Raw genomic sequence first — 25,082 nt, 5'->3', positions numbered from 1 at the left:
TGTCATCTTCAAATAGTAAGTTTTATTTTTTCCTTTCCAATAGGGATGACTTTTCTTTTTCTTGCCTAATTGCTCTAAGACTTCCAATACTATATTAAGTGGCGAGTGTCCTTGTCTTTTTCCTGATCTCAGAAGAACAGTTTTCAGCTTTTCACCATTGAGTACAATACTGGCTGTGGGCCCATCATATACGCCCTTGATAATGTTGAGGTACATTCTCTCTATTCTGACTTGGTTGATAACTTTTATCATAAATGGATGCTGAATTTTGATATGCCTTTTCTGTATCTATCAACAAAATCACATAATCCCATTTGATCATGGTGCATAATATATGTTGAATTTGGTTTGCTAGTATTTGGTGCAGGATTTTTATACCTATGTTCATCAGAGATAATTGGTCTGTAATTTTCTTTTCTTGTGGTATCCTTATCTAGTTTTGGTATCTGGGTAATGCTGGCCTCATAAAATGAGTTTGGAAGAGTTCCCTCCTCTTCTATTTCTGGGAAGAGGTTGAGAGGACTGGTACTTGAATGTTTAGTAGAATCACCAGTGAAGCCATCTGGTCTTGGACTTATTTTGTTAGTTTGGGGTTTTCTGATTTCTGATTCAATTTCCTTATTAGTAATCAGTCCATTCAGATTTTCTATTTCATCATGATTCAGTCATGGTAGGTTGTACGATCCAACAGATGTTGCCAATTTGATCTCTGGTTCCTCTGCCTTTTCTAAATCCAGCTTGAACATCCGGAAATGCTTAGTTCACGCAGTGTTGAAGCCTGGCTTGGAGAATTTTGAGCATTACTTTGCTAGCATGTGAGATGAGTGCAACTGTGTAGTAGTTTGAACATTCTCTGGCACTGTCTTCCTTTGGAATTGGAAAGAAAACTGACCTTTTCCAGTCCTGTGGCCACTGCTGAGTTTTCCAAATTTGCTGGCATATTGAGTGTAGCACTTTCACAGCATCGTCTTCTAGGATTTGAAATAGCTCAACTGGAATTCCATCACCTCCACTAGCTTTGTTCATAGTGATGCTTCCTAAGGTCCACTTGACTTTGTGTTCCAGGATGTCTGGCTCTAGGTGAATGATCACACCATCTGAGTGGTTACCTGGGTCATGAAAATCTTCTGCTTTATCTCTCCTTATAATTTTTTGGAACTCTGCATTCATAATAGTCTTTACGACACTGTATTTCAGTGAGGTCAGCTGTAACAGCTCTTTGCTTTCTGATTTTGAGTTCTCTCTTTTGTTCTTGGTAAGTCTGGCTAAAGGTTGGTCAATTTTATCTTGTCAAAGAACCAGCTCTTAGTTTCACTGATCTTTCCTATTGTCTTTTCAGTTTCTGTTTCATTTGTTTCTCCTCTGATCATCTGTAATTTCCTTCCTTCTATTAAGTCTGGGCTTTGCTCTTCTTTTTCTACTTCCCTGAGGTCTAAAGTTGTTCGAGACTTTATTTCTTGAGGAAAGCATGTATTGCTATGACTTTCCCTCTCAGAACTGTTTACAATGCATCCCAGAAATTCTGATATGTTACATTTCCATGTGCATTTGTCTCAAGGTAGGCTTTTTTTTGGTTTCTTCTTTGACCCACTGGCTGTTCAACAGCACATTGTTTAATCTCTAGTTATGTGTGCATTTTGCAGTTGTCTTCATGTGATTAATTTCCAGTTTTATACCACTGTGGTTAGAAAAGATGCTTGATATTATTTCCATCCAATTAAGTTTACTAAGACTTGTGTTGCAGCCTGACATATACTTTATCTTGGAAAAGATTTCATGTGTAATTCAGAAGAATGTGCATTTTGTTGTTTCTTGATGGTATATTCTGTAAATGTCTGTAAAATCCGTCTAGTCTAACACGCTTAAGGCCAAGGTGTCCTTATTCATTTTCTGTCTGGGGGATCTATCCATTTATATAAGTGTAGTATTAAAGCCCCCTACTATCACTATATTGCTGCTTCTTTGTTTAAATATGTTAATATTTGCTTTGTATTTTAGGTGCTCCTATGTCGGGTGCAGATGCTGATTGCAGCCATGAAATTAAAAGACGCTTACTCCTTGGAAGGAAAGTTATGACCAACCTTGATAATATATTAAAAAGCAGAGACATTACTTTGCCAACAAAGGTCCGTCTAGTCAAGGCTATGGTTTTTCCTGTGGTCATGTATGGATGTGAGAGTTGGACTGTGAAGAAAGCTGATCGCCGAAGAATTGATGCTTTTGAACTGTGGTGTTGGAGAAGACTCTTGAGAGTCCCTTGTACCGCAAGGAGATCCAACCAGTCCATTCTAAGGGAGATCGATCCTGGGTGTTCGTTGGAAGGACTGATGCTAAAGCTGAAACTGCAATACTTTGGCCACCTCATGCGACGAGTTGACTCACTGGAAAAGACTCTGATGCTGGGAAAGGTTGGGGGCGGGAGGAGAAGGGGACGACCGAGAATGAGATGGCTGGATGGCATCACCGACTCTGTGGACATGAGTTTGAGTGAACTCCGGGAGTTGGTGATGGACAGGGAGGCCTGGCATGCTGTGATTCATGGGGTTGCGGAGAGTCAGACACGACTGAGCGACTGAACTGAACAGATGTTGGGTGCATAAATACTTACAAATGGTATCTTCCTAATGGACTGACCCCTTTATCAGTCTAACACCCTGCCTTGTCCCGCATTAACAGTCTTAACGTCGACTTTGTCTGATGCAAGTGCAGCTGCTCCTTCTCATCTGCGTGGAATAGCTTTTCCTTCGCTTTACTCTCAGTTTGTGTGTCCTTACGTCTACAGTGAGTCTCTTGTAGGCAACTTAAAGACGGGTCTTTTTTTTAATATTTATTTTTATTTATTTATTGTCTATTTGGCTGTGTGGGGTCTTCGTTGCAGTACTTGGGATTTTTATTTGCAGCGAGGGAACACTTAGTTGTGGCACGTGGGATCCAGTTTCCTGACCAGGGATCGAACCCGGGCTCCTTGCATTGGGAGTGCAGAGTCCTAAACACTGAACCACCAGGGAATTCCCAGATTTTGGTTTTTTAATTCATACAGCTACTTTGTCTTCTAAGTGGAGAACTTGGTCCGTTTATATTTAAAGTAATTATTGATAGGTGTATACTTACTATCATTTTGTTAATTCTTTTCTGGCTGTTTCTAAAGTTCGCCTTTGCTCCTATCTTCTCTTGCGTGCCTCCTTTGTGGTTTGATGCCTTTCTTTAGTGGTACGTTTATAGTACTTTATCTCTTGTATACTTACAATAGGGTTTTGCTTTGTGATTATCATGAGGCTTATATATAACAAATAGTCTATTTTAAGTTGATTAACAACTTAAGTTTGATCTCATTCTAAAACTCAACATTTTAACTCCCTCCTCCATGTTTGCTTTTGAGATAATCACATTTTACATCTTTTTATCTTGTGTATCCATCCCTCTTTACTAATAATTGTAATCATAGCTATTTTCACTTTTTAAAAAACCCTTCACACTAGCTTTATAAGTGATTAATCCATCACCTTTATCAAATCCATTGTGTTTCTGTTACTATAATTAACAGTATTTTTTCATCTTAAAGAAATCTCTTTAACATTTCTTAGATGGCCAGTTTAGTGGTGATAAATTCCTTTAATTTTTACTTGTCTGGAAAACTCAATCTTTCCTTCAATTCTGCCACATATTCTTGGTTGGAAGTTTCCCCCACCCCCCAGCATTTTAATATACTGTGCCACTCCCTTCCGGCATCTAGTCTGCTGCTGAACCCCTCAAGTGTATTTTTCAGTTCATCTATTGTACCCTTCAGCTCTGAGACTTCTATTTGGTACTTTCTTATGTCTTCTCTCTATTAAAGTTCTTGCTGTTTTCATCCATTTTCCTCCCAGTTCAATGAGCATCTTTATAAGACCATTATTTTGAATTGTTTATCAGATAAATTACTTTTCTCTGTTTCATTAAGGTTTCTGCTGAGGTGTTACCTTGCTCTTTCATTGTGGAACACGCTCTTCCGCTCCTTTGTTTTATCAGATAAATCACTTGTCTCTGTTTCATTAAGGTTTTTTGCTGAGGTGTTACCTTGCTCTTTCATTCTGGAACACGATCCTCCGCTCCTTTGTTCTGCCTGACTTTGTGTCATTGTCTACACAGCGGATGAAGCAACCGCCTCTCCCAGTCTTGACAGAGAGGCCTCATGTAGGAGACAAACGGTCCACTTTGCCCCAGCTCCTGGTTGTCTCGTGCCTGCCCAAGCTGCCGATTACATTTTCAATGACTCCAGAAGCTGAAGATGCGCCAAGACTTGTCACTGTACCAAAAGGGAGGATCTCAGCAACTACATTCAGGCTGTTTGGAAGCTAGACCCTCAGGCACCAGCTTTTAAAAGTATGCCAGAAAGACAGTCCCGTGGGACCACAAGTACACACTTCAACCCTTGGGTTGTTCAAAAGCCCTCAGAACGGATATCTGTGTTACAAGACATGGACTAAATCAGAGTAAGCACGAAGCTAGCGCAGGTTCTGTGAGCTGAGGGACTGTGGACTGAGGACTAAAGTTATGACTCTCTCAATAACAATCAATAAATACCCACATCAAAGGACAAAATGATAGCATGTCTTCCTTGCTAAGGACGATATGATGCTTCGGGGAAAAAAAGTGAAGCACACCAAGACACAGAACTCCATCTGGCCTAATCACCAGGACAAACGGACCACAGAGGCAAACCTACTCCTTCTCAACAAAACCTGTATCTCTTACAGTAAACTGTCCTTCCTCGAGGTGGAACAGAAAAGTTAACAGCCTGTCTGTCTCTGTCTTTGAAAGATGTACCCCTTATCTAAAGAGGGGTGATTCACAGATACAAACGCTAAGCCCAACCAGAATCTGTGGTGTTAGGAACTGGGAAATCTGCCCCCTCAACAGAAGTCATTTCGAATATGCTATCTTCAAACCAAGGAGGACAGGCAGAAGCTGCCCCCACAGGCTGCACAGCTCCAGTCTCCCCTTACTTTGTGGTCCATGGTAGCCATGCAGTGGCCAGTCTTCTGCGTGTCCTTATGCTTCCCGTGGGGCTCTGTCACCCCCAGCAGGGTGCTCTCCCCTCCTGCTGCTGGAGCCGAAGGTAAAGAGAGAACTTCCAGTTCAAATTCAATCAGATGATACGTGGGTGCAGCCGGCAGACTGATGCTTGTGACCTTGTCGGACGACTGAACCCGGAGCAGTGCATCAGAAACCTTTTCTAGGAAACAGAAAAAGTCACCTTTAACACAGTGCCTCCGTTTCCTTGCTCCTTTCTCCTCTCGTAGATGACGGCCCCATAGTGAAGTTCCAGCCCAGCTCCTGCTGCACGTACACACATGCAAGGGTGTAACCAGGAAGGATTACAGAAGGAGGGCGATGGGAAAATCAGGAACAAAATCCCCTGAGACAAAGCAGCACTTTGTGAAAGCTGTCTGGTCAAGCTGGGCTCAGAGAGCTGTCACTATGCTCAGTCTGAAGACAGAAAAGAGACCCTTATAGCCCACCTGAGATGGCCTGTGTCCCAGAGTGAAGTGGCCCCACCCCATCCCATCACCAGGCCAACCCCCACTCAGGAAGAGTGCCGAATCCTTCCATCTCCAACCTCAAGGCTGGGGACTGTGGGAGATGGGATTTTTTTTAGGGATTCCAACCAGTGCCTTCAAAGGTTGATTTGCTTTTGCTTTTTGCAGAGGAAAGTTGAGGAGGGCGGAAGGAGGCTGGAGGCCACCAAGGCATCATCAAGGAGCACAAGCCAGGCGGTAATGTTGCATCACAGACCGCGGCAAGGTCCACACCGCCTGGCCACAGGGCACTGCAGTTCTATGTCTATCCCCTCAACTATCACGCCACATTTAGGGGCAGGGTTACTGTCCACCTCAGGCGGAACGCTGCCAGGAGAGAGCTGCAAGGAGACAGGTCCTTGGATGCCAGCTGAGGCTGCATGGATGATAGTGCCTCAGAGCCTGATGGTGCGCAACAAGGCCAAAGGCCCACCTTCGCCCGTGAGCGCCCCCTACCTCTTGTGTTAGAGTAGATCACGGCTCTATTCTCCTCGGGACACAGGATAAGCATAGCGTCTACGTTGCTGAGCTGGAGGCTGTCCCCATTTTTTACTGTATAATGGCCAGTAGTGACAGTGAACTTGACCTTCTGAGGAATACCAGCCAAAAGGCTATCTAAAGGGAAAAAGATGGCAATTAGCATTGCTATCAACCAAGAGGACCAATGGAAGGCCTACTGTAAGTTAGAAGAGGGTGTTTTCTCTACTAGAAAAGATCTGTTCACTCTAAACACTCCATCCATTCACTCAGCATCCATCCGTCCACCCTCACTTTTCATCTAAATTACATGGACTGCAGAGCTGAGGGGGCCTCGCCTGGAATAAGAGAATCTGTGATTCTGGGGGACCTCATCACCACCTCGGTTCAGAAAGCTAGGGGTCATGGTGGCAGCCATGTCTATGAGGGTCTCAAAATGTACCTGTTTGTCAGTTATTAAAAGAGAATCAGATAATAATGGCACTAAAGAAAAAAACTAATGAAATCGCATGTGCTGCTGCTATTCAGATTTTCCTCTGGCTTTTTCAGGTCAGGCCTCTTCCAGATCTTTGGTTCAGAAGCAGCTTGGCAGAAGATACAGCAACATTTTCTCCTCGATGGAAATGGAGGGGAGGGAATGGGCTGAGGTTTCTGAGAATCAGCTCCAGGGAAGGCGGAAGAAGCAAGAGACAAGACCATAAGGAGGAGGAACAGTTGACAAGAAACAGCGAGGGGGAGGTGAGAGGTGGTTGAGTGAGTGAGGGCCCAGAGGAGGGTGGAGGCGTAAGCCAGCACCTCCCAGCCACACGGCCCAGCCTTTCTCACAAAAGGTTCTCTGATGAAGAATCATTTGAGAGACTCTGTGCTCCACATCTGAGGGCCTTTCCAGGAAGTGAAGGGAATAGTTTAAAAGCATAAAAATGGGGAGTTTGGAGAGATTAAACAGCAAAAAGGCTTTCCTTGATTTTTTCCCACAAATGGAAGAAATGAGCAAATAAATACACTGCTCCCAGCCATTAACTGAGACACTTAATCATCAGTGTTTTACTGAAATGCCATGTCGTCTTATAATAATTGTTTATACCAAGTCCTCCTAATTTGAGAACTTAACAAAAAGGACAGTAGCACTGAATTCTCAAATGCCATGCCAGAGGTCAAGGTTAACCAACACTTTCAATGGAAAAAAACTTTTGATCAAAGCATAAGTGAAAAAAAGTGAAGTCGCTCAGTTGTGTCTGACTCCTAGCGACCCCATGGACTGCAGCCTAACAGGCTCCTCCGTCCATGGGATTTTCCAGGCAAGAGTACTGGAGTGGGTTGCCATTTCCTTCTCCAGCATAGATGATAACTAAATCTAGCATTTAGCCTTTGGAATTCTAAGCAGAAAACTGTAACATTTACTGATTAAATTATCTGCAACAGTCATCAGCTGATTTAGCCAACTTTTCTCTTATTTTTCATATTTTCAGATTCAGAATGTTTAGTAAACATGAAAGTAGCAATTACAGAGAAGCAAACATTCAGATGAACAAAAGAGCCACAGTTCCCAGGCAAAATCTCCACGATGCTCCCCACAGTGTCACCTAGAGAGGACACAGCCGAAAAGGACTGGAGTGTGATGCAGGAGCAAGCCTCCTCCCATGTGACTCCCTACAGTAAAGGAGCAAAGCGCACCCCAGACACCAGCACAGCGCCTTGCCGGCCCCGGGCCCTCAGACACCTGCACAGCGCCCCACCCACCCCGGGCCCTCAGACACTAGCACAGCGCCCCAGCCACCCACCCCAGGCCCCGCCCTCCCTGGGCCCTCAGACACCAGCACAGCGCCCCACCCACCCCAGGCCCCGCCCACCACAGGCCCTCAGACACCTGCACAGCGCCCCACCCACCCCGGGCCCTCAGACACCAGCACAGCGCCCCACCCACCCCAGGCCCCGCCCACCCTGGGCCCCCTCACCGGCCAGTGGTTCCACAAGCAGCTGCGGCTCCTGTGAGTACACGTCGTACTGCACCAGCGGGTAGATGTGAGGAAGCACAAACCACACCGGGCCCAGCGAGGCGCACAACTGCCGCAGCGTGTACGTTCCCGGCTCCCTGGCCTACGGGTAAGACAAGTGTCGGCACAGTCATCCCCACTTGAGACAACGAGCTTCTCAGGGAGGGGAAGGGTGAGCTATAGCTTCCGAAGGGACCACTAGTCTCGCCCTCTTTATCCTGCTGCTCTGTGCTAACACGTCTACATTCGGGCTCTTCAAAAGATCCCTCAGAATCTCTTAGTTGAGGTCTGGGTGAGAAACTGATGGCTAAGTTTGACTTGACACTTCTAACAGTACGTTCTCAATTTAACAAGCTTTATCTGTGGCATTCTCTTCTGGAAAAGGTATTCAGTGGAGACACGGAGCATGAAATTTAAGACCTGCTCCAGGACCAGACTGAAAACACACGTGGCAAATAGTGGTACTTTCCACTGACTTAGCCTCTGGGCAGGATCAGAGGCACTAACAGAACACACTGCGCTGGTGGGGGGGTATTCACGTCGAGTGGACAGAAGAGACTGTGCTGACACCCATCTAAGCGGCCACGAAAGGAAAAGAGTTTCACGTGAAAGTGCTGCCTCTTTGAAACGTCCTCATTTTAACAAATAAGGACACATTTTTAAAACAGAGGGAAAGAGTCTAAATCCAGTGAGAACACAAATAATTATCTACATTAAGAACTTTATGCACAACTTATCAACTGCCTTACAACTATGCAAGTACAGAAGATTTTTTCCAAAACACCAATCTATTTTTCTGTAAGGATAAACCAGAGCCAGGCTAATGAAGCAGAGGCCACCACTGGATGCTCAGCTTCTCCAGACGGTGCTTGCAAGCGCCACCACCACCCCAAAGCCAGCTCCTGCTCAGCACAAACCTGCGTCCTGAACACGATGGTGTTGGGCCCCGGCTGCAGGGTCACGCCGGCACACCTCAGCACATGGGCCCCGTCCTCCAGAGCCAGGCCCGAGGACGCCTCCAGGGACGTGCCACTCTCCTGCCTCCGTAGGAGCATGTGGACGTTCTTGCATATGATCCCTGTGGTGTTCAAGGAGTTGTCGGAAGGACTCCTCTCAAACATCTCATACAGCTCCAGTGCGGGAAGGCTGCTCTGGGATGTGGGAAAGGGTGAGGCCTCCACCGGGAAGTTAACAACCCCGTTGGCCGTCTTGTGCTTGGTGAGCCACTCGGCGGTCTTCCGGTAATTGTTCTTCTCGATGCTGAAGTGGACATGGATGGCGATCTGCTCCACGTGGATGGGCACAGGCATCTGACTGCACACGGTTATCTCCACAGACAGGACGCCACCCACGTGGACCACGGCGTTGGCAGGGGTGAAGCGGAGATCGCGCAGCTGTGCGAAGGAGTGCATAGGGAGGGCGACCCTGTGACCTGTGGACGCACAGTACACGTTTCACCCCCCAGTCATACTGTCAGAGGCTCAGAGACAGCAGGACACAGTCACTGTCGCGCCGGCCAGAAGCAGTGATGGGTGACAGAGACAGTTTTGACCCTCCTGACCCCACACCATCTTCACACACCAAAAGGAGTTACTCTGTCAAAAGCAGTTACTTTGTAAAAAGTAGAACAGGGGAGCACATGCCCAGATACCTCCTGGAAATCGTAAAACCTGAAGAAATTTAAGGTCTCTAACTCCCCTTTTAGCAAACCCAAGGGAAATACAGGTCAACTAACTCCTCAATTTCAAAATGAGATTTGTAAGTCCAAGTCCTAGAGCTGTTTCAGGAAGTCCACCGCCCTCCCACCCACACAAGTTCTCTAGTGAAGACACCTGAGTTCCCCCTACATCTGGAAATAAATAAGCCCAGGTGTGTGCCACCCTGGGAGCTCGGCCAAGAATGCGGGGAGTCGGAAGGGCAGCGAGTCCCAGCCCTCGGGCACCAAAGGGGCAAATCCACTGCACCCTCCACCAGTACTGTGTGTCGAGAGAACCCACCAGGCCGCTGGCCTGACCAGGAGGTGTTTATAAACACCCGGTAACCGAAGGCTTGCTGAGATCGATGGTGTAAAATCCCAAAACATCAGGGACGAGCACAGGAGTTTCTTCACGGAGAGGCCGCGGAATGGTGGAAAAGTGGAAGTCCACGGTCTCACAGCAGACATGGCACACAGCCCTGTGATGCCAGTCTGGGCTCACTGAAGAACCTAACGCACAGACCAATGCCACGCTGGCCCCGAGAACCCCTCCAGATGGCTGCGTGTGAGGGGCGCGCACCAGCAGTCAAGGACCACATCAACCGGAGGCCAAAACCTCTGGACACACTGACTTCCCAGCAGTCAGCAACGGCTGCGGACAGCATGTGATCCCCGCAGGGCAACGGTGACTGGAAGTGGTTCTCCGGGGGAAGTTAATTAGGGTTGGGTGAGGTCAGGGATGGTCATGCCCTCACAGAAGGATGCACCAGAGAGCCTTGTCTGTCTCTGAATCTATCCCTCTCTCTCCTGTCTCGTCTCCCCTCCTGCACCCCTGGTCATGAAAGGACAAGTCAGGAAGAGAGGAGGCGTCATCAGGAGCCAGCCCTGAGGGCGTGGTGCCCTCGGCGGTCAGCCTCCAGAAGGCACTCACTCAGTCTGTGGCATTTTGTCATGGCCGCCGAGACAAGCTGGCTGAGACAGTGACTGTTTAAAATAAACCCTCATTTTGATGAACTGAATGTGAGAAGCTAAATATTACCATAAACCTAATCTTACCACACAGCAATGTGTATAAAGTATATTTGCTAAAACACTCAGAAGCAAAGTCTTTCAGATCTACTGTCCTGTCGGACACGCCCACAAGGAAACCAAACTTCAGAAGGTGCGATGGTCTGTGACACACCTGGCTTGATGACTTTCAAAAAGTCAGTGTCTTGCAACCCACAACTGCTGAGGGGATGAGTGTGGTCCATACATCCAATGGAATGTTAATCAGCCATGAAAGGGAATGAAATGCTGACACACACTGCTACACCAGCGAATCCTAAAATTGTGCTGTGTGAAATAAGCTGGTCACAAAAAACCACACACATATGTATGACTCCATTTACGTGAAATACCCGAAACGTGTATCCTCAGAGACGGAAGGCAGGCTGGTGGCTCCCAGGAACTTGGTGGGGTGGGGGGCTGTGAGAGGAGGTGGGGGTGGGAGGTGGTTGGGAGAAAATGAGTACGGGGCGGGCTGTTTTTGAGGGGTAAAAGTGCTCTCAACTTCACGGTGGTGATGGCTGCACACGCCTGTGACTAGACTAAAACTAGGCTACACACTGCAGATGGGGGATGACACGATGTGTGAATTCTACCTCAATAAAACTGTTATATTTTAAAAGGTCGGTGTCTGGAAAAAAAAGATGGAAGATGGTAAAGGAGAATTGAGATGTAACAATCAAACACAGTATGTGATCCCTGATTGGACTAGTACAGGCCAGTGATTTTTAATATAAAATAATCGTAAAAACACTGTTTGAGACAATGAGGTAGACCTGAAGAGGGCTAAGTTGGAAGCCGGAGCCAGAACACTGTCCTTCTGTGGGCAGGGAGTTTAGGGAACCAGTCTTGTTCTCAGAAGATGCTACACTGTCCCAAGGTGGAGTGGTCCTTGTGGTCTGGGGAGGCTCTGAAGGTCAGCAAAAAGAATAAAGTAGGAAGATAGAGATACATGGGGGCTACATAGCAAAATGTTAGCAGCTGTGGAATCCAGGCGTCAGTATACATCACCTATTATATACAGTGTTACTCTTTTTGCTTTTCTCTTTTTTCACATTTTTCATAATAGTTTTTTAAGCCTTTATTGAATTTGTTACCACATTGCTTCTGTTTTAAGATTTGGGTTTTCTGGCCGAGTGCCACGTGAGATCTTACTTACCATATCAAGACTGAACCCAAAGCCCCTGCACTGGAAGCTAAAGCCTTAACCACTAGACCATGGGGATGTTCCTGTAACAAAGTTTCAGAAATGAGTCTCACCTGGGCTGTCTGTCTGCTGGCTAGCGAAGCTGAGAATCTCTCTGCAGAAGTACTCCCGCTCGTCCGGGGTCAGGTGCTGGTCGCTGGCCAGGAGGCTGCTGGTCTGAAGGTAGCTGAGTGCAGAGTCAAGGGGCAGGAGAGGACCACGTGGTGGGGCGCCGCACACACAGCCCCCAGTCCCAGGGGGTGCAGCTGGCAGGTGCGCCCTTTCCTCCAGCGTCCGAGGGACTCACGCAGAAGTCAGGCAGGCAGACACCTGACCAGCTTCTACCCAACAGGGGCACATGTCAAGGCAGGTTTCCCTCTCCTAATTACTGGGCACCTAATGGACATGCGACTGTGGGCACTGCTGCTATAGAAACAAACAGCAATTTTCCTATTTCATGAATGTACTCGACTTAAAGGATACTTCTCAATCTGTCCAAGGCGTTTCTGACATTCGGCGAGCTGCTTCCTTGTGTGTGTGATTGGCAACGCCCAGCCCTCAGCCAGGTAATTTTTCAAGGCTCCTTGAAGGTACATCTCTGCCTTCTGAGGAGACTTCTTCCTCCTTGCAAATCAACAAACAGAAGCTTTCATAATGGGTCACGATAATCAACAAACTCAGACCTTTCATGGCTTGCTCCCCACCCTTGGTGATCTCGGCGACACCACGACACTGGTGTCATCCAGAGTCCTCCTCTGACCACTGCCCCCGACCCAGCCCTGGAGGTGAGAAAAAACACAAAATCAGGAACACATAACCAGACCCCAGAAACATGCCAGGCTGGTAACCCCACACACGCTGTTTGTCCAACATCCTACACGAGCTGAAGGGCCTTCAGAGTTCAGTCTCTGGATAAGAGTGTGAGGGCATCACTTATGACTTCAAGCTGCTGCGAGGCCACCAAGCGTGAAGGAAGGGAAAGGATCTGCCCACCAGTACAGAAGCAGGTATGGAGGAAGCTAGAAACCTGGGCTTGGAGCCACCCTAGCTCCTGAAGACAGACCAAAACAGAGTGGTTTCCATGGACCAATCAATGGGAGCTTGGGCCAACTCCAAAACTCAGGCTAATGCACTGAGCAGGTTTCAAAGATTTATAGAGAATTATGAAGGATTTAAATAGCAACACATACCACATAAAAGAACATCTTCCCAGGCCCAATTTAAACCTTCAAGATATTCAGAACAAACCAAAATTTAAAATACGATTAATGAAGCTTGCCCAAGCTTCAGTGACAACACGGATGCCCTGGCCTTTCCCAGAGGGCTTGGGACTGCTGATCTTGCAGGATAAAGGCCAACAATGAACAAGCATCTGCTCTCCTGGCATCCTGGGAAAACATCTTAGTCCTCAGGACCTTACTCTGAAACAGTAAGAGTTCCCAAATTCTCAAATTTCAAGCCTATCAAATTACATATGCCAGTTTTTCCTAGACTTTTCTGGTCCTCTCTCATCCTGTCATTTAAAGGGGCCAGAACCTTCCATTCTTCTTCAGTTAGTATCTCCAGGCAATGATTTGTACATGGTAGTACAGGATGGGAGACCACCCGCAGGCCGAGGGTCACCTGGCTGGCTAGTCCACGGTGACACCAGAACCAGGACCCAAGTCTACCGTCAGAAGGCCAACGTCATCCCACCATAGTGCCAGCCTCAGGGGGCTGAGCTCATAGCATCTGAGGACATGGCTTCTCTGCTCCACTAACCAATAATAACTCACTCCTCAGTACACCAGATGGAGACTCAAGAGACCCCACCTCATCTCTGTGACTGCTGGCTGCTCCAACCACACCTAAAACCTCGAGATGTTCCCGTGGATGATCTACTAATCCCTTCCCTGCCTACTCAACCAGTTACAATAAATTATTCTTTCCTGTTTCATCTAATAAAATTACAAACTGTGTATATCCAGATACCACTTCAAACACATATTTCTTTTGAGAAAACAACCATCTTTTCCCTCATAACTTGTATCTTTTCCAGTGCTTTGAATTAGCAGCTGCATTTCCAGCCAGGGTTCTTCTCTTTGATAGGCTATTTACCAAACACATGAAATATACCACGTTTTGAGTCTTTTCTCTGGAATCCAACTCGGAAGCTGGAGCCAAAGGAGAAACGTTCACCACCTCTGTACACTCCGGCTCTCAGGCACTCACAGCTCAGCCCTCTCTCATGGAGGTGACACATGCCCATACTTCAAGTCACTGACCTCGAGGGGACACTTACGAGCAACCAGGGAAAATGATGCAGAACATACACCATATACTGCATGCAACAGGGCACACATTACCTACATACGTGTAACATTTATGTAAACGTTCACTAAATTAAAGAAACACAACGATCAGTAACAATTACTACGGTTAATAAACTCAACTCTGGTATTCAGAAGGAATCGGCTGAAAAAATACTGATGGTTGGTTACAGTTTACATTTTCATCCTACAAAGTTAGGTACACTTCATATTAACTCCTACATAACAAACCTCTTACTACACATGGGAGATGTCTGAAATTCAGAGAAAAATTGAGAAAATCAATTCAGAAAAATTGATTTCAGAGAAAAATCAGTTACATGTAAAACTCTGCCAGATCCTTTCCAACAAGCTTAGCAGATCGAATCCTCCCGATACTTGTGAACATTTCGATGGTGGCATGAGACAAGTCCTGTGGAAAAGCAAAGATCGAGTAACTCTATACTTCAAATTTAATGCTACACAGACCCGATATTCATTTACCCAAAGCTGAAGCAAAAGACTTCCTTATTAATATAACAATTTTTTACTCTGGATCTTTTTGTGTTATTTGAGATTTTACAAAACAGTGATTTATACAAAGTCATCAACTTGTATATAAACTATGACGCATAATAAGGAGAGAAACAAACTCAGCAGGCATAGAATAATTTTTTTCAGTGCATATTCCACATGCAGGTAACATTTTTAGTGTTTTTTCACTCTTTGAGTAACAGAGGCAACTGTCAGATTCTCTTCAATTAACCATGACTTGGGAACGCAGGTGGTCCACTGAACTACTGCACTGCTTTCTAAGACTGCCCAAATTTAAGTCCTTTAAAATCAAGTACAATAAGCCCTGTTCAGGTTCAAATTGTTCCTCTGTATACAGAAATTTCTGCTCTACTGAATGAGCAATCCCATGGGGAACAGAACGATAAATATCCAAGGATGCTTTTATGCCTAATTATGGCACTGTGGATACTGACCCACCAACTACTCCAGGTGCATCCACAACTCCCTAGGGCACTGAGGAAACATAACAGGCCAGCAAGAAGGAGGTCCCCAATACCAGCTCACTCCCAATCCGAAATACTACAAACGTAGCAAAGTCTCACAGAGACAGGCTCTCTGCCACCAGTGGACAGGGAACACTTGAAATACTTACTAAGTAGTGCTTTTCAAAAGCTTCTACTGATGATAATGCTTCTTTGAGTTTCTTATAAGGACTCTGAGCTGTGTTGGCTTAAACAGAAAGAAATAAGAATCCTTATTCATCTTCATTATATCCAGTCATGACTTAATGTTCAGCCTCAAATGTCACAGGTAAATGTCACAGGTACAGGACTGTGTCTGATGCTTGCGGAAACTACCAACACACCCATGTCAGCTGAAACCACACTACCATTCACGTTCTTGTCCAGTTAATATACTCATGAAATAGTCTAAACACTTCGTGCAATGCTTTTATCTTTAACTGAGGCTAGAAGTCGTTAAGCATGTATTACATCCTACAATGACCTGAATTACTTTCCGAATGCTGTGAAGTGGTCTCAGGTTGAAACAGAGCAACACACACATCACACACTTTCCCTGAGGAACTGACCTGGGCCAGCAGGAGTCCTCTCAGGCCACTAGGGGCACTTTAGTCAGCAACAGCCCTGCTAACTCACACTTATCATTGCGCTAAAAGAATCAGCAATGCTCCTTTCACAGTGCTCTATCTCCTAGGAGCAATTTACTCAATAAAAGGACTTGTCTGGCCATATTATCAGAAAAATAAATCCCCTGTAACTGGGGGAGATTGGTGCATTTAAACTTCACGAAGGTTGTACAAAGTCCTGACCAGCTCAATGTAAGCCTAGCAGAAACTCAGACACAGTTTTAAGAACCGTTATACTTTCTTAAACTATTTCTGACATCCCTTTATGTGATTAAAGGGTAAAATATCCCGCATCTTAATCTGGTCAGCTAATAATGAGTGTAATTTCCCAAACGGTGAGTAGTTCTATTGCCAGAATCTGAGTTATATGTGCCAAGCACAGCCCACGTTCTCAGTGCTTTGGGGAACATTTCAAAAAGTACCTGTCTCAGGCCGCTCGGCTCCCAAACCCGCCAGAAGATCCACAGTCCTATTGAGGTCCTCTGAGTTAGGTCCCTGTTCTGACACAAGTCCACACAGATAGCCCAGGGACTTCAGCTGTTGAGATAAACCCCAAATATCAATTAATCTGCTATAAGAACCACTAGAGAATTAACAAATTTAAAGTTAACATCCATCTAAATGCAAGAAATTTAGTTTTCCTACCCAAAAGATTCTTATCTGGATATAAAAACACATCTTGCTATGATCCTTTTAAACTCAAACCTTCTACACGATCATCCTGGCACTGCCTCTGACTCTGGTCATTCCCAAGCTGGCAAGGTCTCCCACTCTGTCTGCACTGCCACCAAGCTTTCCTGCTGTCCACACAGGACCACTGTCCTCATCTGATTTCTGCACAGGTTTCACGCTCACCCCGCTTTGCATCCACCACCCTCATTCCTGGTGCAGAAGCCCACCTTTAGCACGAGCACAGCAAGTGTCTGACATCCACTGGAGTCAAGAGACACTGGCAGGGACCCACCACGTCCATGTTGCTACTGGACGCCCCTGAAGCAGCCAGAGCCACCCAAGGAGGGACCATGTGTGCAGCACTTCCCCAACAGTGAACTCCATCCCCACCCCGGGGGCAGAGCCCAGACAGGCTCCCTCTGCACTCGGCAGCTACCTTCTCCATGGCGTAGCTCCACAAGCCCACAGTGTGGGCAATGTTCGAGTCTATCTGCGCCCGGTCACAGCACCCTTCTATCCTCTGCAGCACCTCCAGGCAGCTCAGGAACACCCAGCAGTCCAGGGCGCCGGGCGGCACGGAGACCTGGCGGCACAGGCATGGGCAGTGAGGAGGGTCCTCAGGGAAGCCCCTCCCGGCAGCCACCCAGACTCTGCACAACCACAGGGAAGGTAAAGGGGCACAGCGACAAGGGCAGTGGCTCAGCTACAGAAGGAAGGGCTCTCTGTGCCCACAAGCACTCAGTGGCCCACACTCCCGATGATACGGAGGGCCTCGGCAGGGGTGTGATCTCAGCAATGTACTCAAAAGTTTATTAAAGACGCCTACAAGCAGGCCGACTGTCAGCACTTACTCTAGGTTTGGAAACTGGTCACCTCTCAGTTTAAAGAGTACACACTGTGAAGGTGGGAAGCTAAGATCTCAGATGACCACTGGAACACATTTCAGATCACATATCAACATAGCAATCTGAGTGTTAAGTAGATATTTGATTGTATTTGGGAACTACTATTAATTTTTCAGGTGTAATTATGTTTGTAAAAATGGACGCCTGTTGCTTGGGAATATAATAAATACTATACTGTCAGATATTCAGAAGTATCTACTGTATGTGATCGGTTCTAAGGTGGACTCTCCTCTACATTTCAGGGTCCTTCAAACAAGAATGTCCCACAATTGACAGCACCTTCACGCCCACACCTGGCAGTGCAGACTGCCTTTTCGGGGCACTGATGTCATGAGGTGTCTCACAGCTGGGGCACCAGCTCTGGTGAGACCCGCCAGTTGGTCCTAGTTACAGTGGGGACTAAGAAGTGACACCACATCAGCTGACAGGGGAGGAGCTGCACAAGCTAACAAAACCAACTTCTGTAAGAAAGACTTCAACACACCCTGAGCACAACAGAAGGACCTGGAGCCAGCTGAAAAGACCCAGAGAATGCCATTTAACGCTCCCGTACATGCTAAATTGCCCAGTCTTTGAAAAATGAGACAAACTACTTAGATCCTTTAAATGAAAAATCAGTACAGAAAATAACGACATGATCAGAAGCAACTTTCATAAGGTGATAAAGTGGTATGACTCTCTTGTCCAGACAAGGGACCAACCTCAAAGGGATGCGGAGAGCTGGCCGGTGGGATGCAGCTCAGGGACCCTGTCCAGAGCACATAGCCACCCTGAGTCGAACTGCGGTGCTCCACAGGGGGCGAGGCTGAGGGGTACCAATAGCCCACAGGGGTCTCACCCAAAAGCCACGTATCTTTAGACAGTGGCAGGCTGAGTTCCTCTGACGGCCACCCACCCCAGTGCCCCACGCCAATCACACCTGACAGAGAGCAAGCCCTGCCTCCCACAAGGGACAAGCCCCAGGCAAGCTCAAGCTCTGCCAGTCCACCTGGAACCCAGTGGCACTCTCAGCATCTGGACACTTCACGCACCCTGATGAGAAAGACACTGAGCGCCTCTGCACAGACTTCGTGGCCTCTGGGTAAACTCCTTTGTGAACAACACACTTTTTAAAACTCATTTCTTCATAAACATTCTTTACCTTTCTTCAAGCCTCCCCTTTTCTGATACCAGTATTATCAGTCATGGCAAGAGCTGTATGACCATTTTCCAAGCATAAAATTAAAGACATTCTTTTGTCTTTTCTAAACCTATGTTTTAAAACATAATGCAAATGCTGAAAACCCCAGTGTCCTACATGGACCACAACGGGGCCATGCCCACCACACACCTCCCAACATGCCACTGAGGACTCCTCATGAACTCGTACGCACAAAATCAACATGCAGGCACATCTTGTGTCTGACTCCTCCAGCTAGACTCTGCGTTCACAGCCTCATCCACTCCAAGTTCGTTGATTTCTGCCACCACAACCCCGTCTGCTGTCCGCACAGACAGCAGTGACTGTTTCCCTCGTACAGGATGGACATTTGGGTTATTTCCAGGGTCTGGCAGTTACGGTAAGGCCACCACGAGCGTCCCTGCACTGCCTCCTGGACAGAGCAGGGACAAATCACCGGCTCACGGGCAGCACAGGTTTGGGTCCAGCAGATGCTGCCAAACAGCTTTCCTAAGATAGGTGCCCATTTCTACTCTTCTTGTCAAGGAAAGAACTTCAGGTGCTCCCTGCTCTCACCAACACTTATCAAGCTCTTCCACTTCAGCCACTTGGTGGGGGGGTGGTAAGATTTCACTGTTATTTTAGTTTGCACTTATCTATAATGAATGAGACTGAGCACTTTTTCATCTGCTTACTAGCCAACTGGATGTCTTCATTTGCCTACTTTCTATTGATTTTTCAGCCTTTTAAGCTGATTTGTAGGGGTTCTTCCCATACTCTGGGTAAGAATCCTCCTTGACTATACGGCCTATGGACCTTTGTCCCCTCCTGGCCGCCCTGTTACCCCCACTCCGTGGTGCTGACTGATGACGAGAGGCTCTGATTTCCGGGCTGCCCGTTTTCCACACACTTCCCTCTTGGCCAAAGCCTTTCTGTCCTATTTAAGAAACACTTGCTAATCTCAAGGTCATAAAGCTACTTTCCCACATTATCTTTCAGAAGATTTCTTGCTTTATCTTTCGTGAAATAATAATTATTTGTGGGTGGAATGAGATTCAGTTGACTCAGACCCATTTATTCATTGAATCCATTAATATTCCATTTATTCGAAGTCTACCCAGTGCCTTTGCTCCGACCTCACGTTTCTCCCCAGGTCTCGGCTGAGTCTCAAACTCTTCTCCGCGTCTCCTCCTAATCAGGAGCCTCTCTCTGCCCTCACCTCTCACAGCACCCCAGCTTTCAACCCACTAGCTGTAGAATAAAAGCCAACTCTCAAGGTGACATATGCTTTCAAACCTGGCTTCCAAGACCTCTGGAGCCTCACCTCCATGTCCTGCCTCAGCCCTAAGTTCTACCAAGACTAAGCTCCTCGAGAGTTCTTTCTCAACAGTGAATTCTCTGCCTGAAACTCACTCTCTCTGCCCACACCCAGGCCATGTCCACCTGGTGGGTCCTGACTCAGCTCACGGGGTGAGGAGGGGTAATGTTGGTCTGTCGTGCTCACTGCTAAAAACACAGCTCCTAGAGTGAGTGCCTGGCTAGCATAAAACAGGTGCTCAACGAGTAACTGCTGAATGAATGAAACTTTAAAACCCAGCTCACACAAGACCATCTCTTGACCCCCAGCCCCAGACACGTCAGGCAGTGTCCATGCGCCCACGCAGGCTGCCCCTCTCTTGATTCCACCCCCGCCACCCACCCCGCCCTGGAACAGCTTGCTATGATGGCCTGGCAGCTCTGGGCTCTGACAGTCCACTCACACAGCTGGCTCTGTGCACAAACTGCGGGTTTCTTGAGGTCGAGCAGGACTCGTTTCTCCCCCACCTGTGGGCCCTCTCTCCCATCAACACTGTGTAATCAGCTGCTTCCTGAATGGTGCTGGGCAGTTCCTTCTCTAGCCCTCTTTCCCGCTTCCTGAGGCTCATCGGCTCTTACCGATATCAGCACCTTCCCCGGTTGCCTCCTGTTCCGTCCACTCCCACTCCTCTCACAGTTCAGGTCCTCCCTCAGGGCTCAAGGTCACATGATGAGCAAGTACTCAATGACCCTGAGGTTCGCTCCTCAGCAAAGCCTCTGCTCTGTCTTCCATGGGGCCTGAACCCAGGAATGCCAATGCCAGCTGGCAGGCCTGGATGGCAGGCCTTGTCCATCCTGGTCAGCCTGCAGCTTCTCCCACACACAGTCTGGGTGTGGACCTCTCATGCATGGTGCTGGCCAGTCTCTAGATCCTGAAGAGTCCTGATCCCTCCTGGCCAGCCCTGTCTGTGAACATAATCAGAACCTATGCTGATAAAAGACAAGCCGGTACCGAGAAAAATACATTAACACAGAAATCCTTTGGGTAGTCATTGTAACAGACATAAAACAACATTCTAGAAAACATCTGCCTTGTACTGTTCTCACTTACCAATCTGGTAAAGATGAAAATATATACACATATTACTTTTTTTCTTACCAAAGATACAGGAAGAGAGTATTACTAGTGTAACTAAAAACGGGACAATCTTTCTAGAAGGCAATTTGATGATGAACGCTAAAAGCGTTAAAGACAAGTGCAGCCTTGAACCAGCCATCCTACGTGTGAATGCACGGAATAAGGGTGACGGACAAGGACACACCCCCACAACGGAGGACACTGCTGAACAATCCCAAAGTCCAAACAGTCCTTCTACACACAGAAAGGCCACAGACCAAAAGGAGAATCTCTTACTTCAGAATAAGCAATGACATTTTCTTCTGCAGATCTGTCTGTATTTTCCAAATTTATGCAGGGAATACACTAGACTTTTGGTAAACGGGTCGGGGGGTTAAATGTTGTAGACAACAAAGAGATACTCTGTGATGGAGTCATCTGAGCTCCCACAGACCTGATGCAACTTCAGGCCTATTACTCCTGACTCCAGCAGCGGTGTGGGCGGGTTACCCTCTCCACATTCATACATTGCCAAGCCGGGAGCTGGTCCCCAGCCTCAGCAGGCACTGCTGGGAGTGACGACCCCAGGCTGCACCATGGAGGTGGCATCTGGCCACCTCAGCGTCTCCTACTCTCAGAGAAGATACTATAAATCAACTGATTTGCATCAACAAGGAAGTCACCAGGACTTGCTTTACAAACCACAAAGAGCAAACACAGGCATTTTCTGCAAAAGAAACATCACAATAAGAAATGTACAAAATGGTTGCAACACATATGCTTTGGGCTTAAAAAGGATAAATGACCACACCTAACCCTAGGAGCACCACATACTGGCCCAACCTGCAAGCTGCCTGAGGACTGGCTCTACAGCGGCAGCTCTGCCCAGCTCTGTGTGGAGGAACCCAAGGCTCTACGCTGGCCTCCGGCCACAGACATGACTGTCAACAACAATCACCAGAAAGAAAGCTAGCAGACACAGGAAATGAGTTCTAGTTTTGAGAGCAGAATCAAATATGCAGAAAAAGTAAATAATTTTGAGTCTTGAATTTTCATTGTCTCCATAAAAATTTAAAGAAATCCTAAGAATAAAACTTATCCTCTTTCTTGCCAACCGCAAAACTTCCTTAAGGTGTAAGGACCACCCCCAGCTCCCAAAACAACCTACAGAGAGGATCTCAGATGAGAAAGTAGAGAGAGGAGTTCTGTGCCTGACGCCCCACATGCCCTCTCCAGTGAGAACATCATCACTAAGTCCTAAAGAGCCCTCCTGGGTGACTCCAATTTGAAGCTGCCAAGGCTGAACTGCATTGGCTCTTAATACATGCCCATGTTTTCCCCTGATCCACTAACAAGAGAAAATCTCTCAGTTAGTAAATCTCTAGGCCCCATGAACATAGGCGGCCCTGTCCCATTAATGAAGCAACCCCCTCAGCCCCACAGTCTGTACAGCTAGAGTGGAGTAGCCAAAGAAGATTATCTCAACCTACGCGGTGACAGGCGGCCACGAGAACATCACCTCAAGGTGGAAAGTGCTCTTTTTTCTCATGTGCTCGATTAGATGTCCAAAGAAGAAAAATAATTTGATAAAAAGTCCTAAATTCTCAAGTTCGTGGCTCAGCTAGGCTAGGCATCTCTTCTTTAGAAATTAGCAAAACAGTCTATCTTATTGAGTCTGTTATTTAGCTTTTTCAGTTCAGTTCAGTTCAGTCGCTCAGTCGTGTCCGACACTCCGCGACCCCATGAATCACAGCACGCCAGGCCTCCCTGTCCATCATAAAACAGAAATGACTATGATATGAAAACTACCATCATCAGTGCCCTGGGTCTTCATTAACTGTGCCCCCAGCGCCCTGGTGTGGAGCCCAACAGAAAGGACTGCAGACTGCCGGGAGGATCAGAGTCTGTGACGTTAATTATGTTACCTGTAAGTCACCTAACCACCTCCACACCCACTTTCCTCCTTTATAAAATGGAATTAGACCACCCACTCAGTTCTTAACCGGGGAGTGGGAGTGGGTGCCTAAGAATTCTCTGAAAGTGTGTGTAACATTTGGAGTGTGTATATGTGCAATTTTCCATGTGAAGAGGTCACTACAACAAAAAAGGTGAGAACCCCCAGAACGGACAGTCATTAGAGCTCCCCTACCTCACTAAAATGTGTACAACGCTACGGGCAGGAAAAGAGTCCAGAGCCCTGGGGGATATTAATCTAGAAAAGCGTACTACAAATGAACACCTTCAAGCTAACCATGTTCTTCCACACAAGCATGCACACGTCTGTACCTCCATTAAACTGTGTGCTACTGATTAACGCGCACAGCTGGCTGTGTGTCACTCACATTGTTACCGGCATGCTCATGTGCAAATTCACGGATCTCAAAGGACAGCCCGGAAGGAAAACAAACACTGCCTGCAAAGCCTGACTCTGCGAGCCCCCCCGGTGAGTGACCTTGATCAGCGAGGCCCAGCTCCCACAGAGCAAGCCAGGTGACCTTAGAAATTATATGGAGAAACTGACCTAGGAGGCTTGCTGTGGGCCAATGTGAACTGCACTGTGTTGGGAGCAGAAGTTGTATTTTCTAGCAATTACTTAATCGGTTTCTACGCCAACAGTCAGGAAGCGGGTAAACGGGGAAAAGAGACGACTCACTTCCAAGAGCTTCAGCTCCTGCACACAGCTGTGCAGCAGTTCTAGGGCGCGCTGAGCCACCTCCCACGGCCTCTGCAGGAAGAGGAGCAGGGTGCACTGGCGAGAGAACAGGTAACTGCGCAGATCTAACAGGGTGGCTTCTTGCCTCTGTATCAATTCGCGCTTCTCCATATCTATGGGCTTTCGGAGGATCAATCCATTCCAGCTCTTCACCGGCTGGCAGAAAAAAGTCAGCCAGTTGGCACCATCTAAACAAACACACATCGTGAAAGGCGCTGACTGCAGATTCCTTCACCTCACTGCATGGGACCGTGAGCCCTAGGGGACCGACGGGCGGCTCAACTGCTGCTCGGCCCGAAGCACCAGCCCCCCCTCAAGGCTGTGGGGAACCCAGCAAGGGACATAGGACAGGGTGCTGACTACAAGGACACCCACTCGGCACCTGGCATCGGGGGACAGGACAGAGGCCACAAGGCACAACGCCGTTCCAGGCCCCGAAGGTCGTGAACAAGCCAGGATGCGATCAGGCCGCCGGGCTGAGAGTCAGGGACACCTCAAGCTCCACAATCAGTCACCCGGGAGGAGGCATGAGGCCCAGGCAGGAGTGTGCTATGGGGTTCCTCCCTACCGTGTGCGGGGGAACAGCCTGGCCATAGGACAGTCTTTATCTTCTTTCATCTCCACACTCTTCCTCCTGCCTGTCTGCCACTCCACCCTGTCAACACCTGAGTCCAGCTCCCAGAGGAAGGGCCCGCAGGCACAAGAAAGACACAGTAGTCGGAAGCAGAGGGAACAGCCTCTAACTGTCAAAGATCTCCAACAAGGCTCCCCGATTCTAACCGCCCAGACTCAAACATGGTTTTAAATTAAACACAAGAGTCGACAATAACGGGGTCATTCAATCGTATGGGAAAAAACTTTTTAATCTACCTTTCTCTCTCATAGCCACCTCCCTGGAGGTCCACATCTACACTGGCACGGGGGCACTGCTTCATGGCTGCAGGGCCAGCAACGGCAACAGCGTCCCTCACTGACCTGAGCTGAGACTCAGCGGCTCACTGCCCATAAAGTGAGGTGTCCCCCCAGCTGTCAGGCCCTTCCTCAGCAGATCACTCCGCTGGGACCCCGTCCCCAGCACTTTCCTGGCTTCCCCCCCCAGTTTGGTCAGGCCTCTCTCAGAGAGCCTCCTAGGCCCCCATCTGACACTAAGCGGCCCTACCGCCACCCTCCCCCGACACCTGCATCTTCTGCCCAGCCTGCACTTGCTATCCTCACTGCTGCTGCTGCTAAGTCACTTCAGTAGTGTCCGACTCTGTGCGACCCCTGACTCAAAGTGACAGACTTGTTTTCCATGTCTCCCTTTCATGTAAA

At 47.6% G+C, this 25,082-nt stretch overlaps 1 protein-coding gene across 3 annotated transcripts in view; it reads right to left on the bottom strand.

Moving 5' to 3' along the window:
* Positions 1-25,082, bottom strand: part of TRAPPC10 (trafficking protein particle complex subunit 10) — a 77,327-nt gene that overhangs the window by 13,842 nt on the left and 38,403 nt on the right. For 2 of the 3 annotated variants that reach the window (XM_055414888.2, XM_055414891.2), the window contains 11 exons: positions 23,712-23,959; positions 17,018-17,164; positions 16,332-16,446; positions 15,415-15,491; positions 14,588-14,679; positions 12,442-12,582; positions 12,033-12,145; positions 8,947-9,461; positions 7,991-8,132; positions 6,015-6,173; positions 4,986-5,215 (listed from right to left, as the gene is read on the bottom strand). In XM_055414888.2, the coding sequence (XP_055270863.1) occupies positions 4,986-5,215; positions 6,015-6,173; positions 7,991-8,132; positions 8,947-9,461; positions 12,033-12,145; positions 12,442-12,582; positions 14,588-14,679; positions 15,415-15,491; positions 16,332-16,446; positions 17,018-17,164; positions 23,712-23,959 (1,979 nt within the window). The remainder of the gene's footprint in view (positions 1-4,985; positions 5,216-6,014; positions 6,174-7,990; positions 8,133-8,946; positions 9,462-12,032; positions 12,146-12,441; positions 12,583-14,587; positions 14,680-15,414; positions 15,492-16,331; positions 16,447-17,017; positions 17,165-23,711; positions 23,960-25,082) is intronic. The other variant, XM_088834735.1, reaches the window with a different exon arrangement.

The sequence above is a fragment of the Moschus berezovskii genome, chromosome 1 (genome assembly GCF_049115385.1).
Source record: "Moschus berezovskii isolate FMDL1 chromosome 1, NW_MosBer_1.0, whole genome shotgun sequence".
NCBI classification, from domain to species: domain Eukaryota; kingdom Metazoa; phylum Chordata; class Mammalia; order Artiodactyla; family Moschidae; genus Moschus; species Moschus berezovskii.
This window is presented reverse-complemented; position numbering and strand designations above follow the sequence as displayed.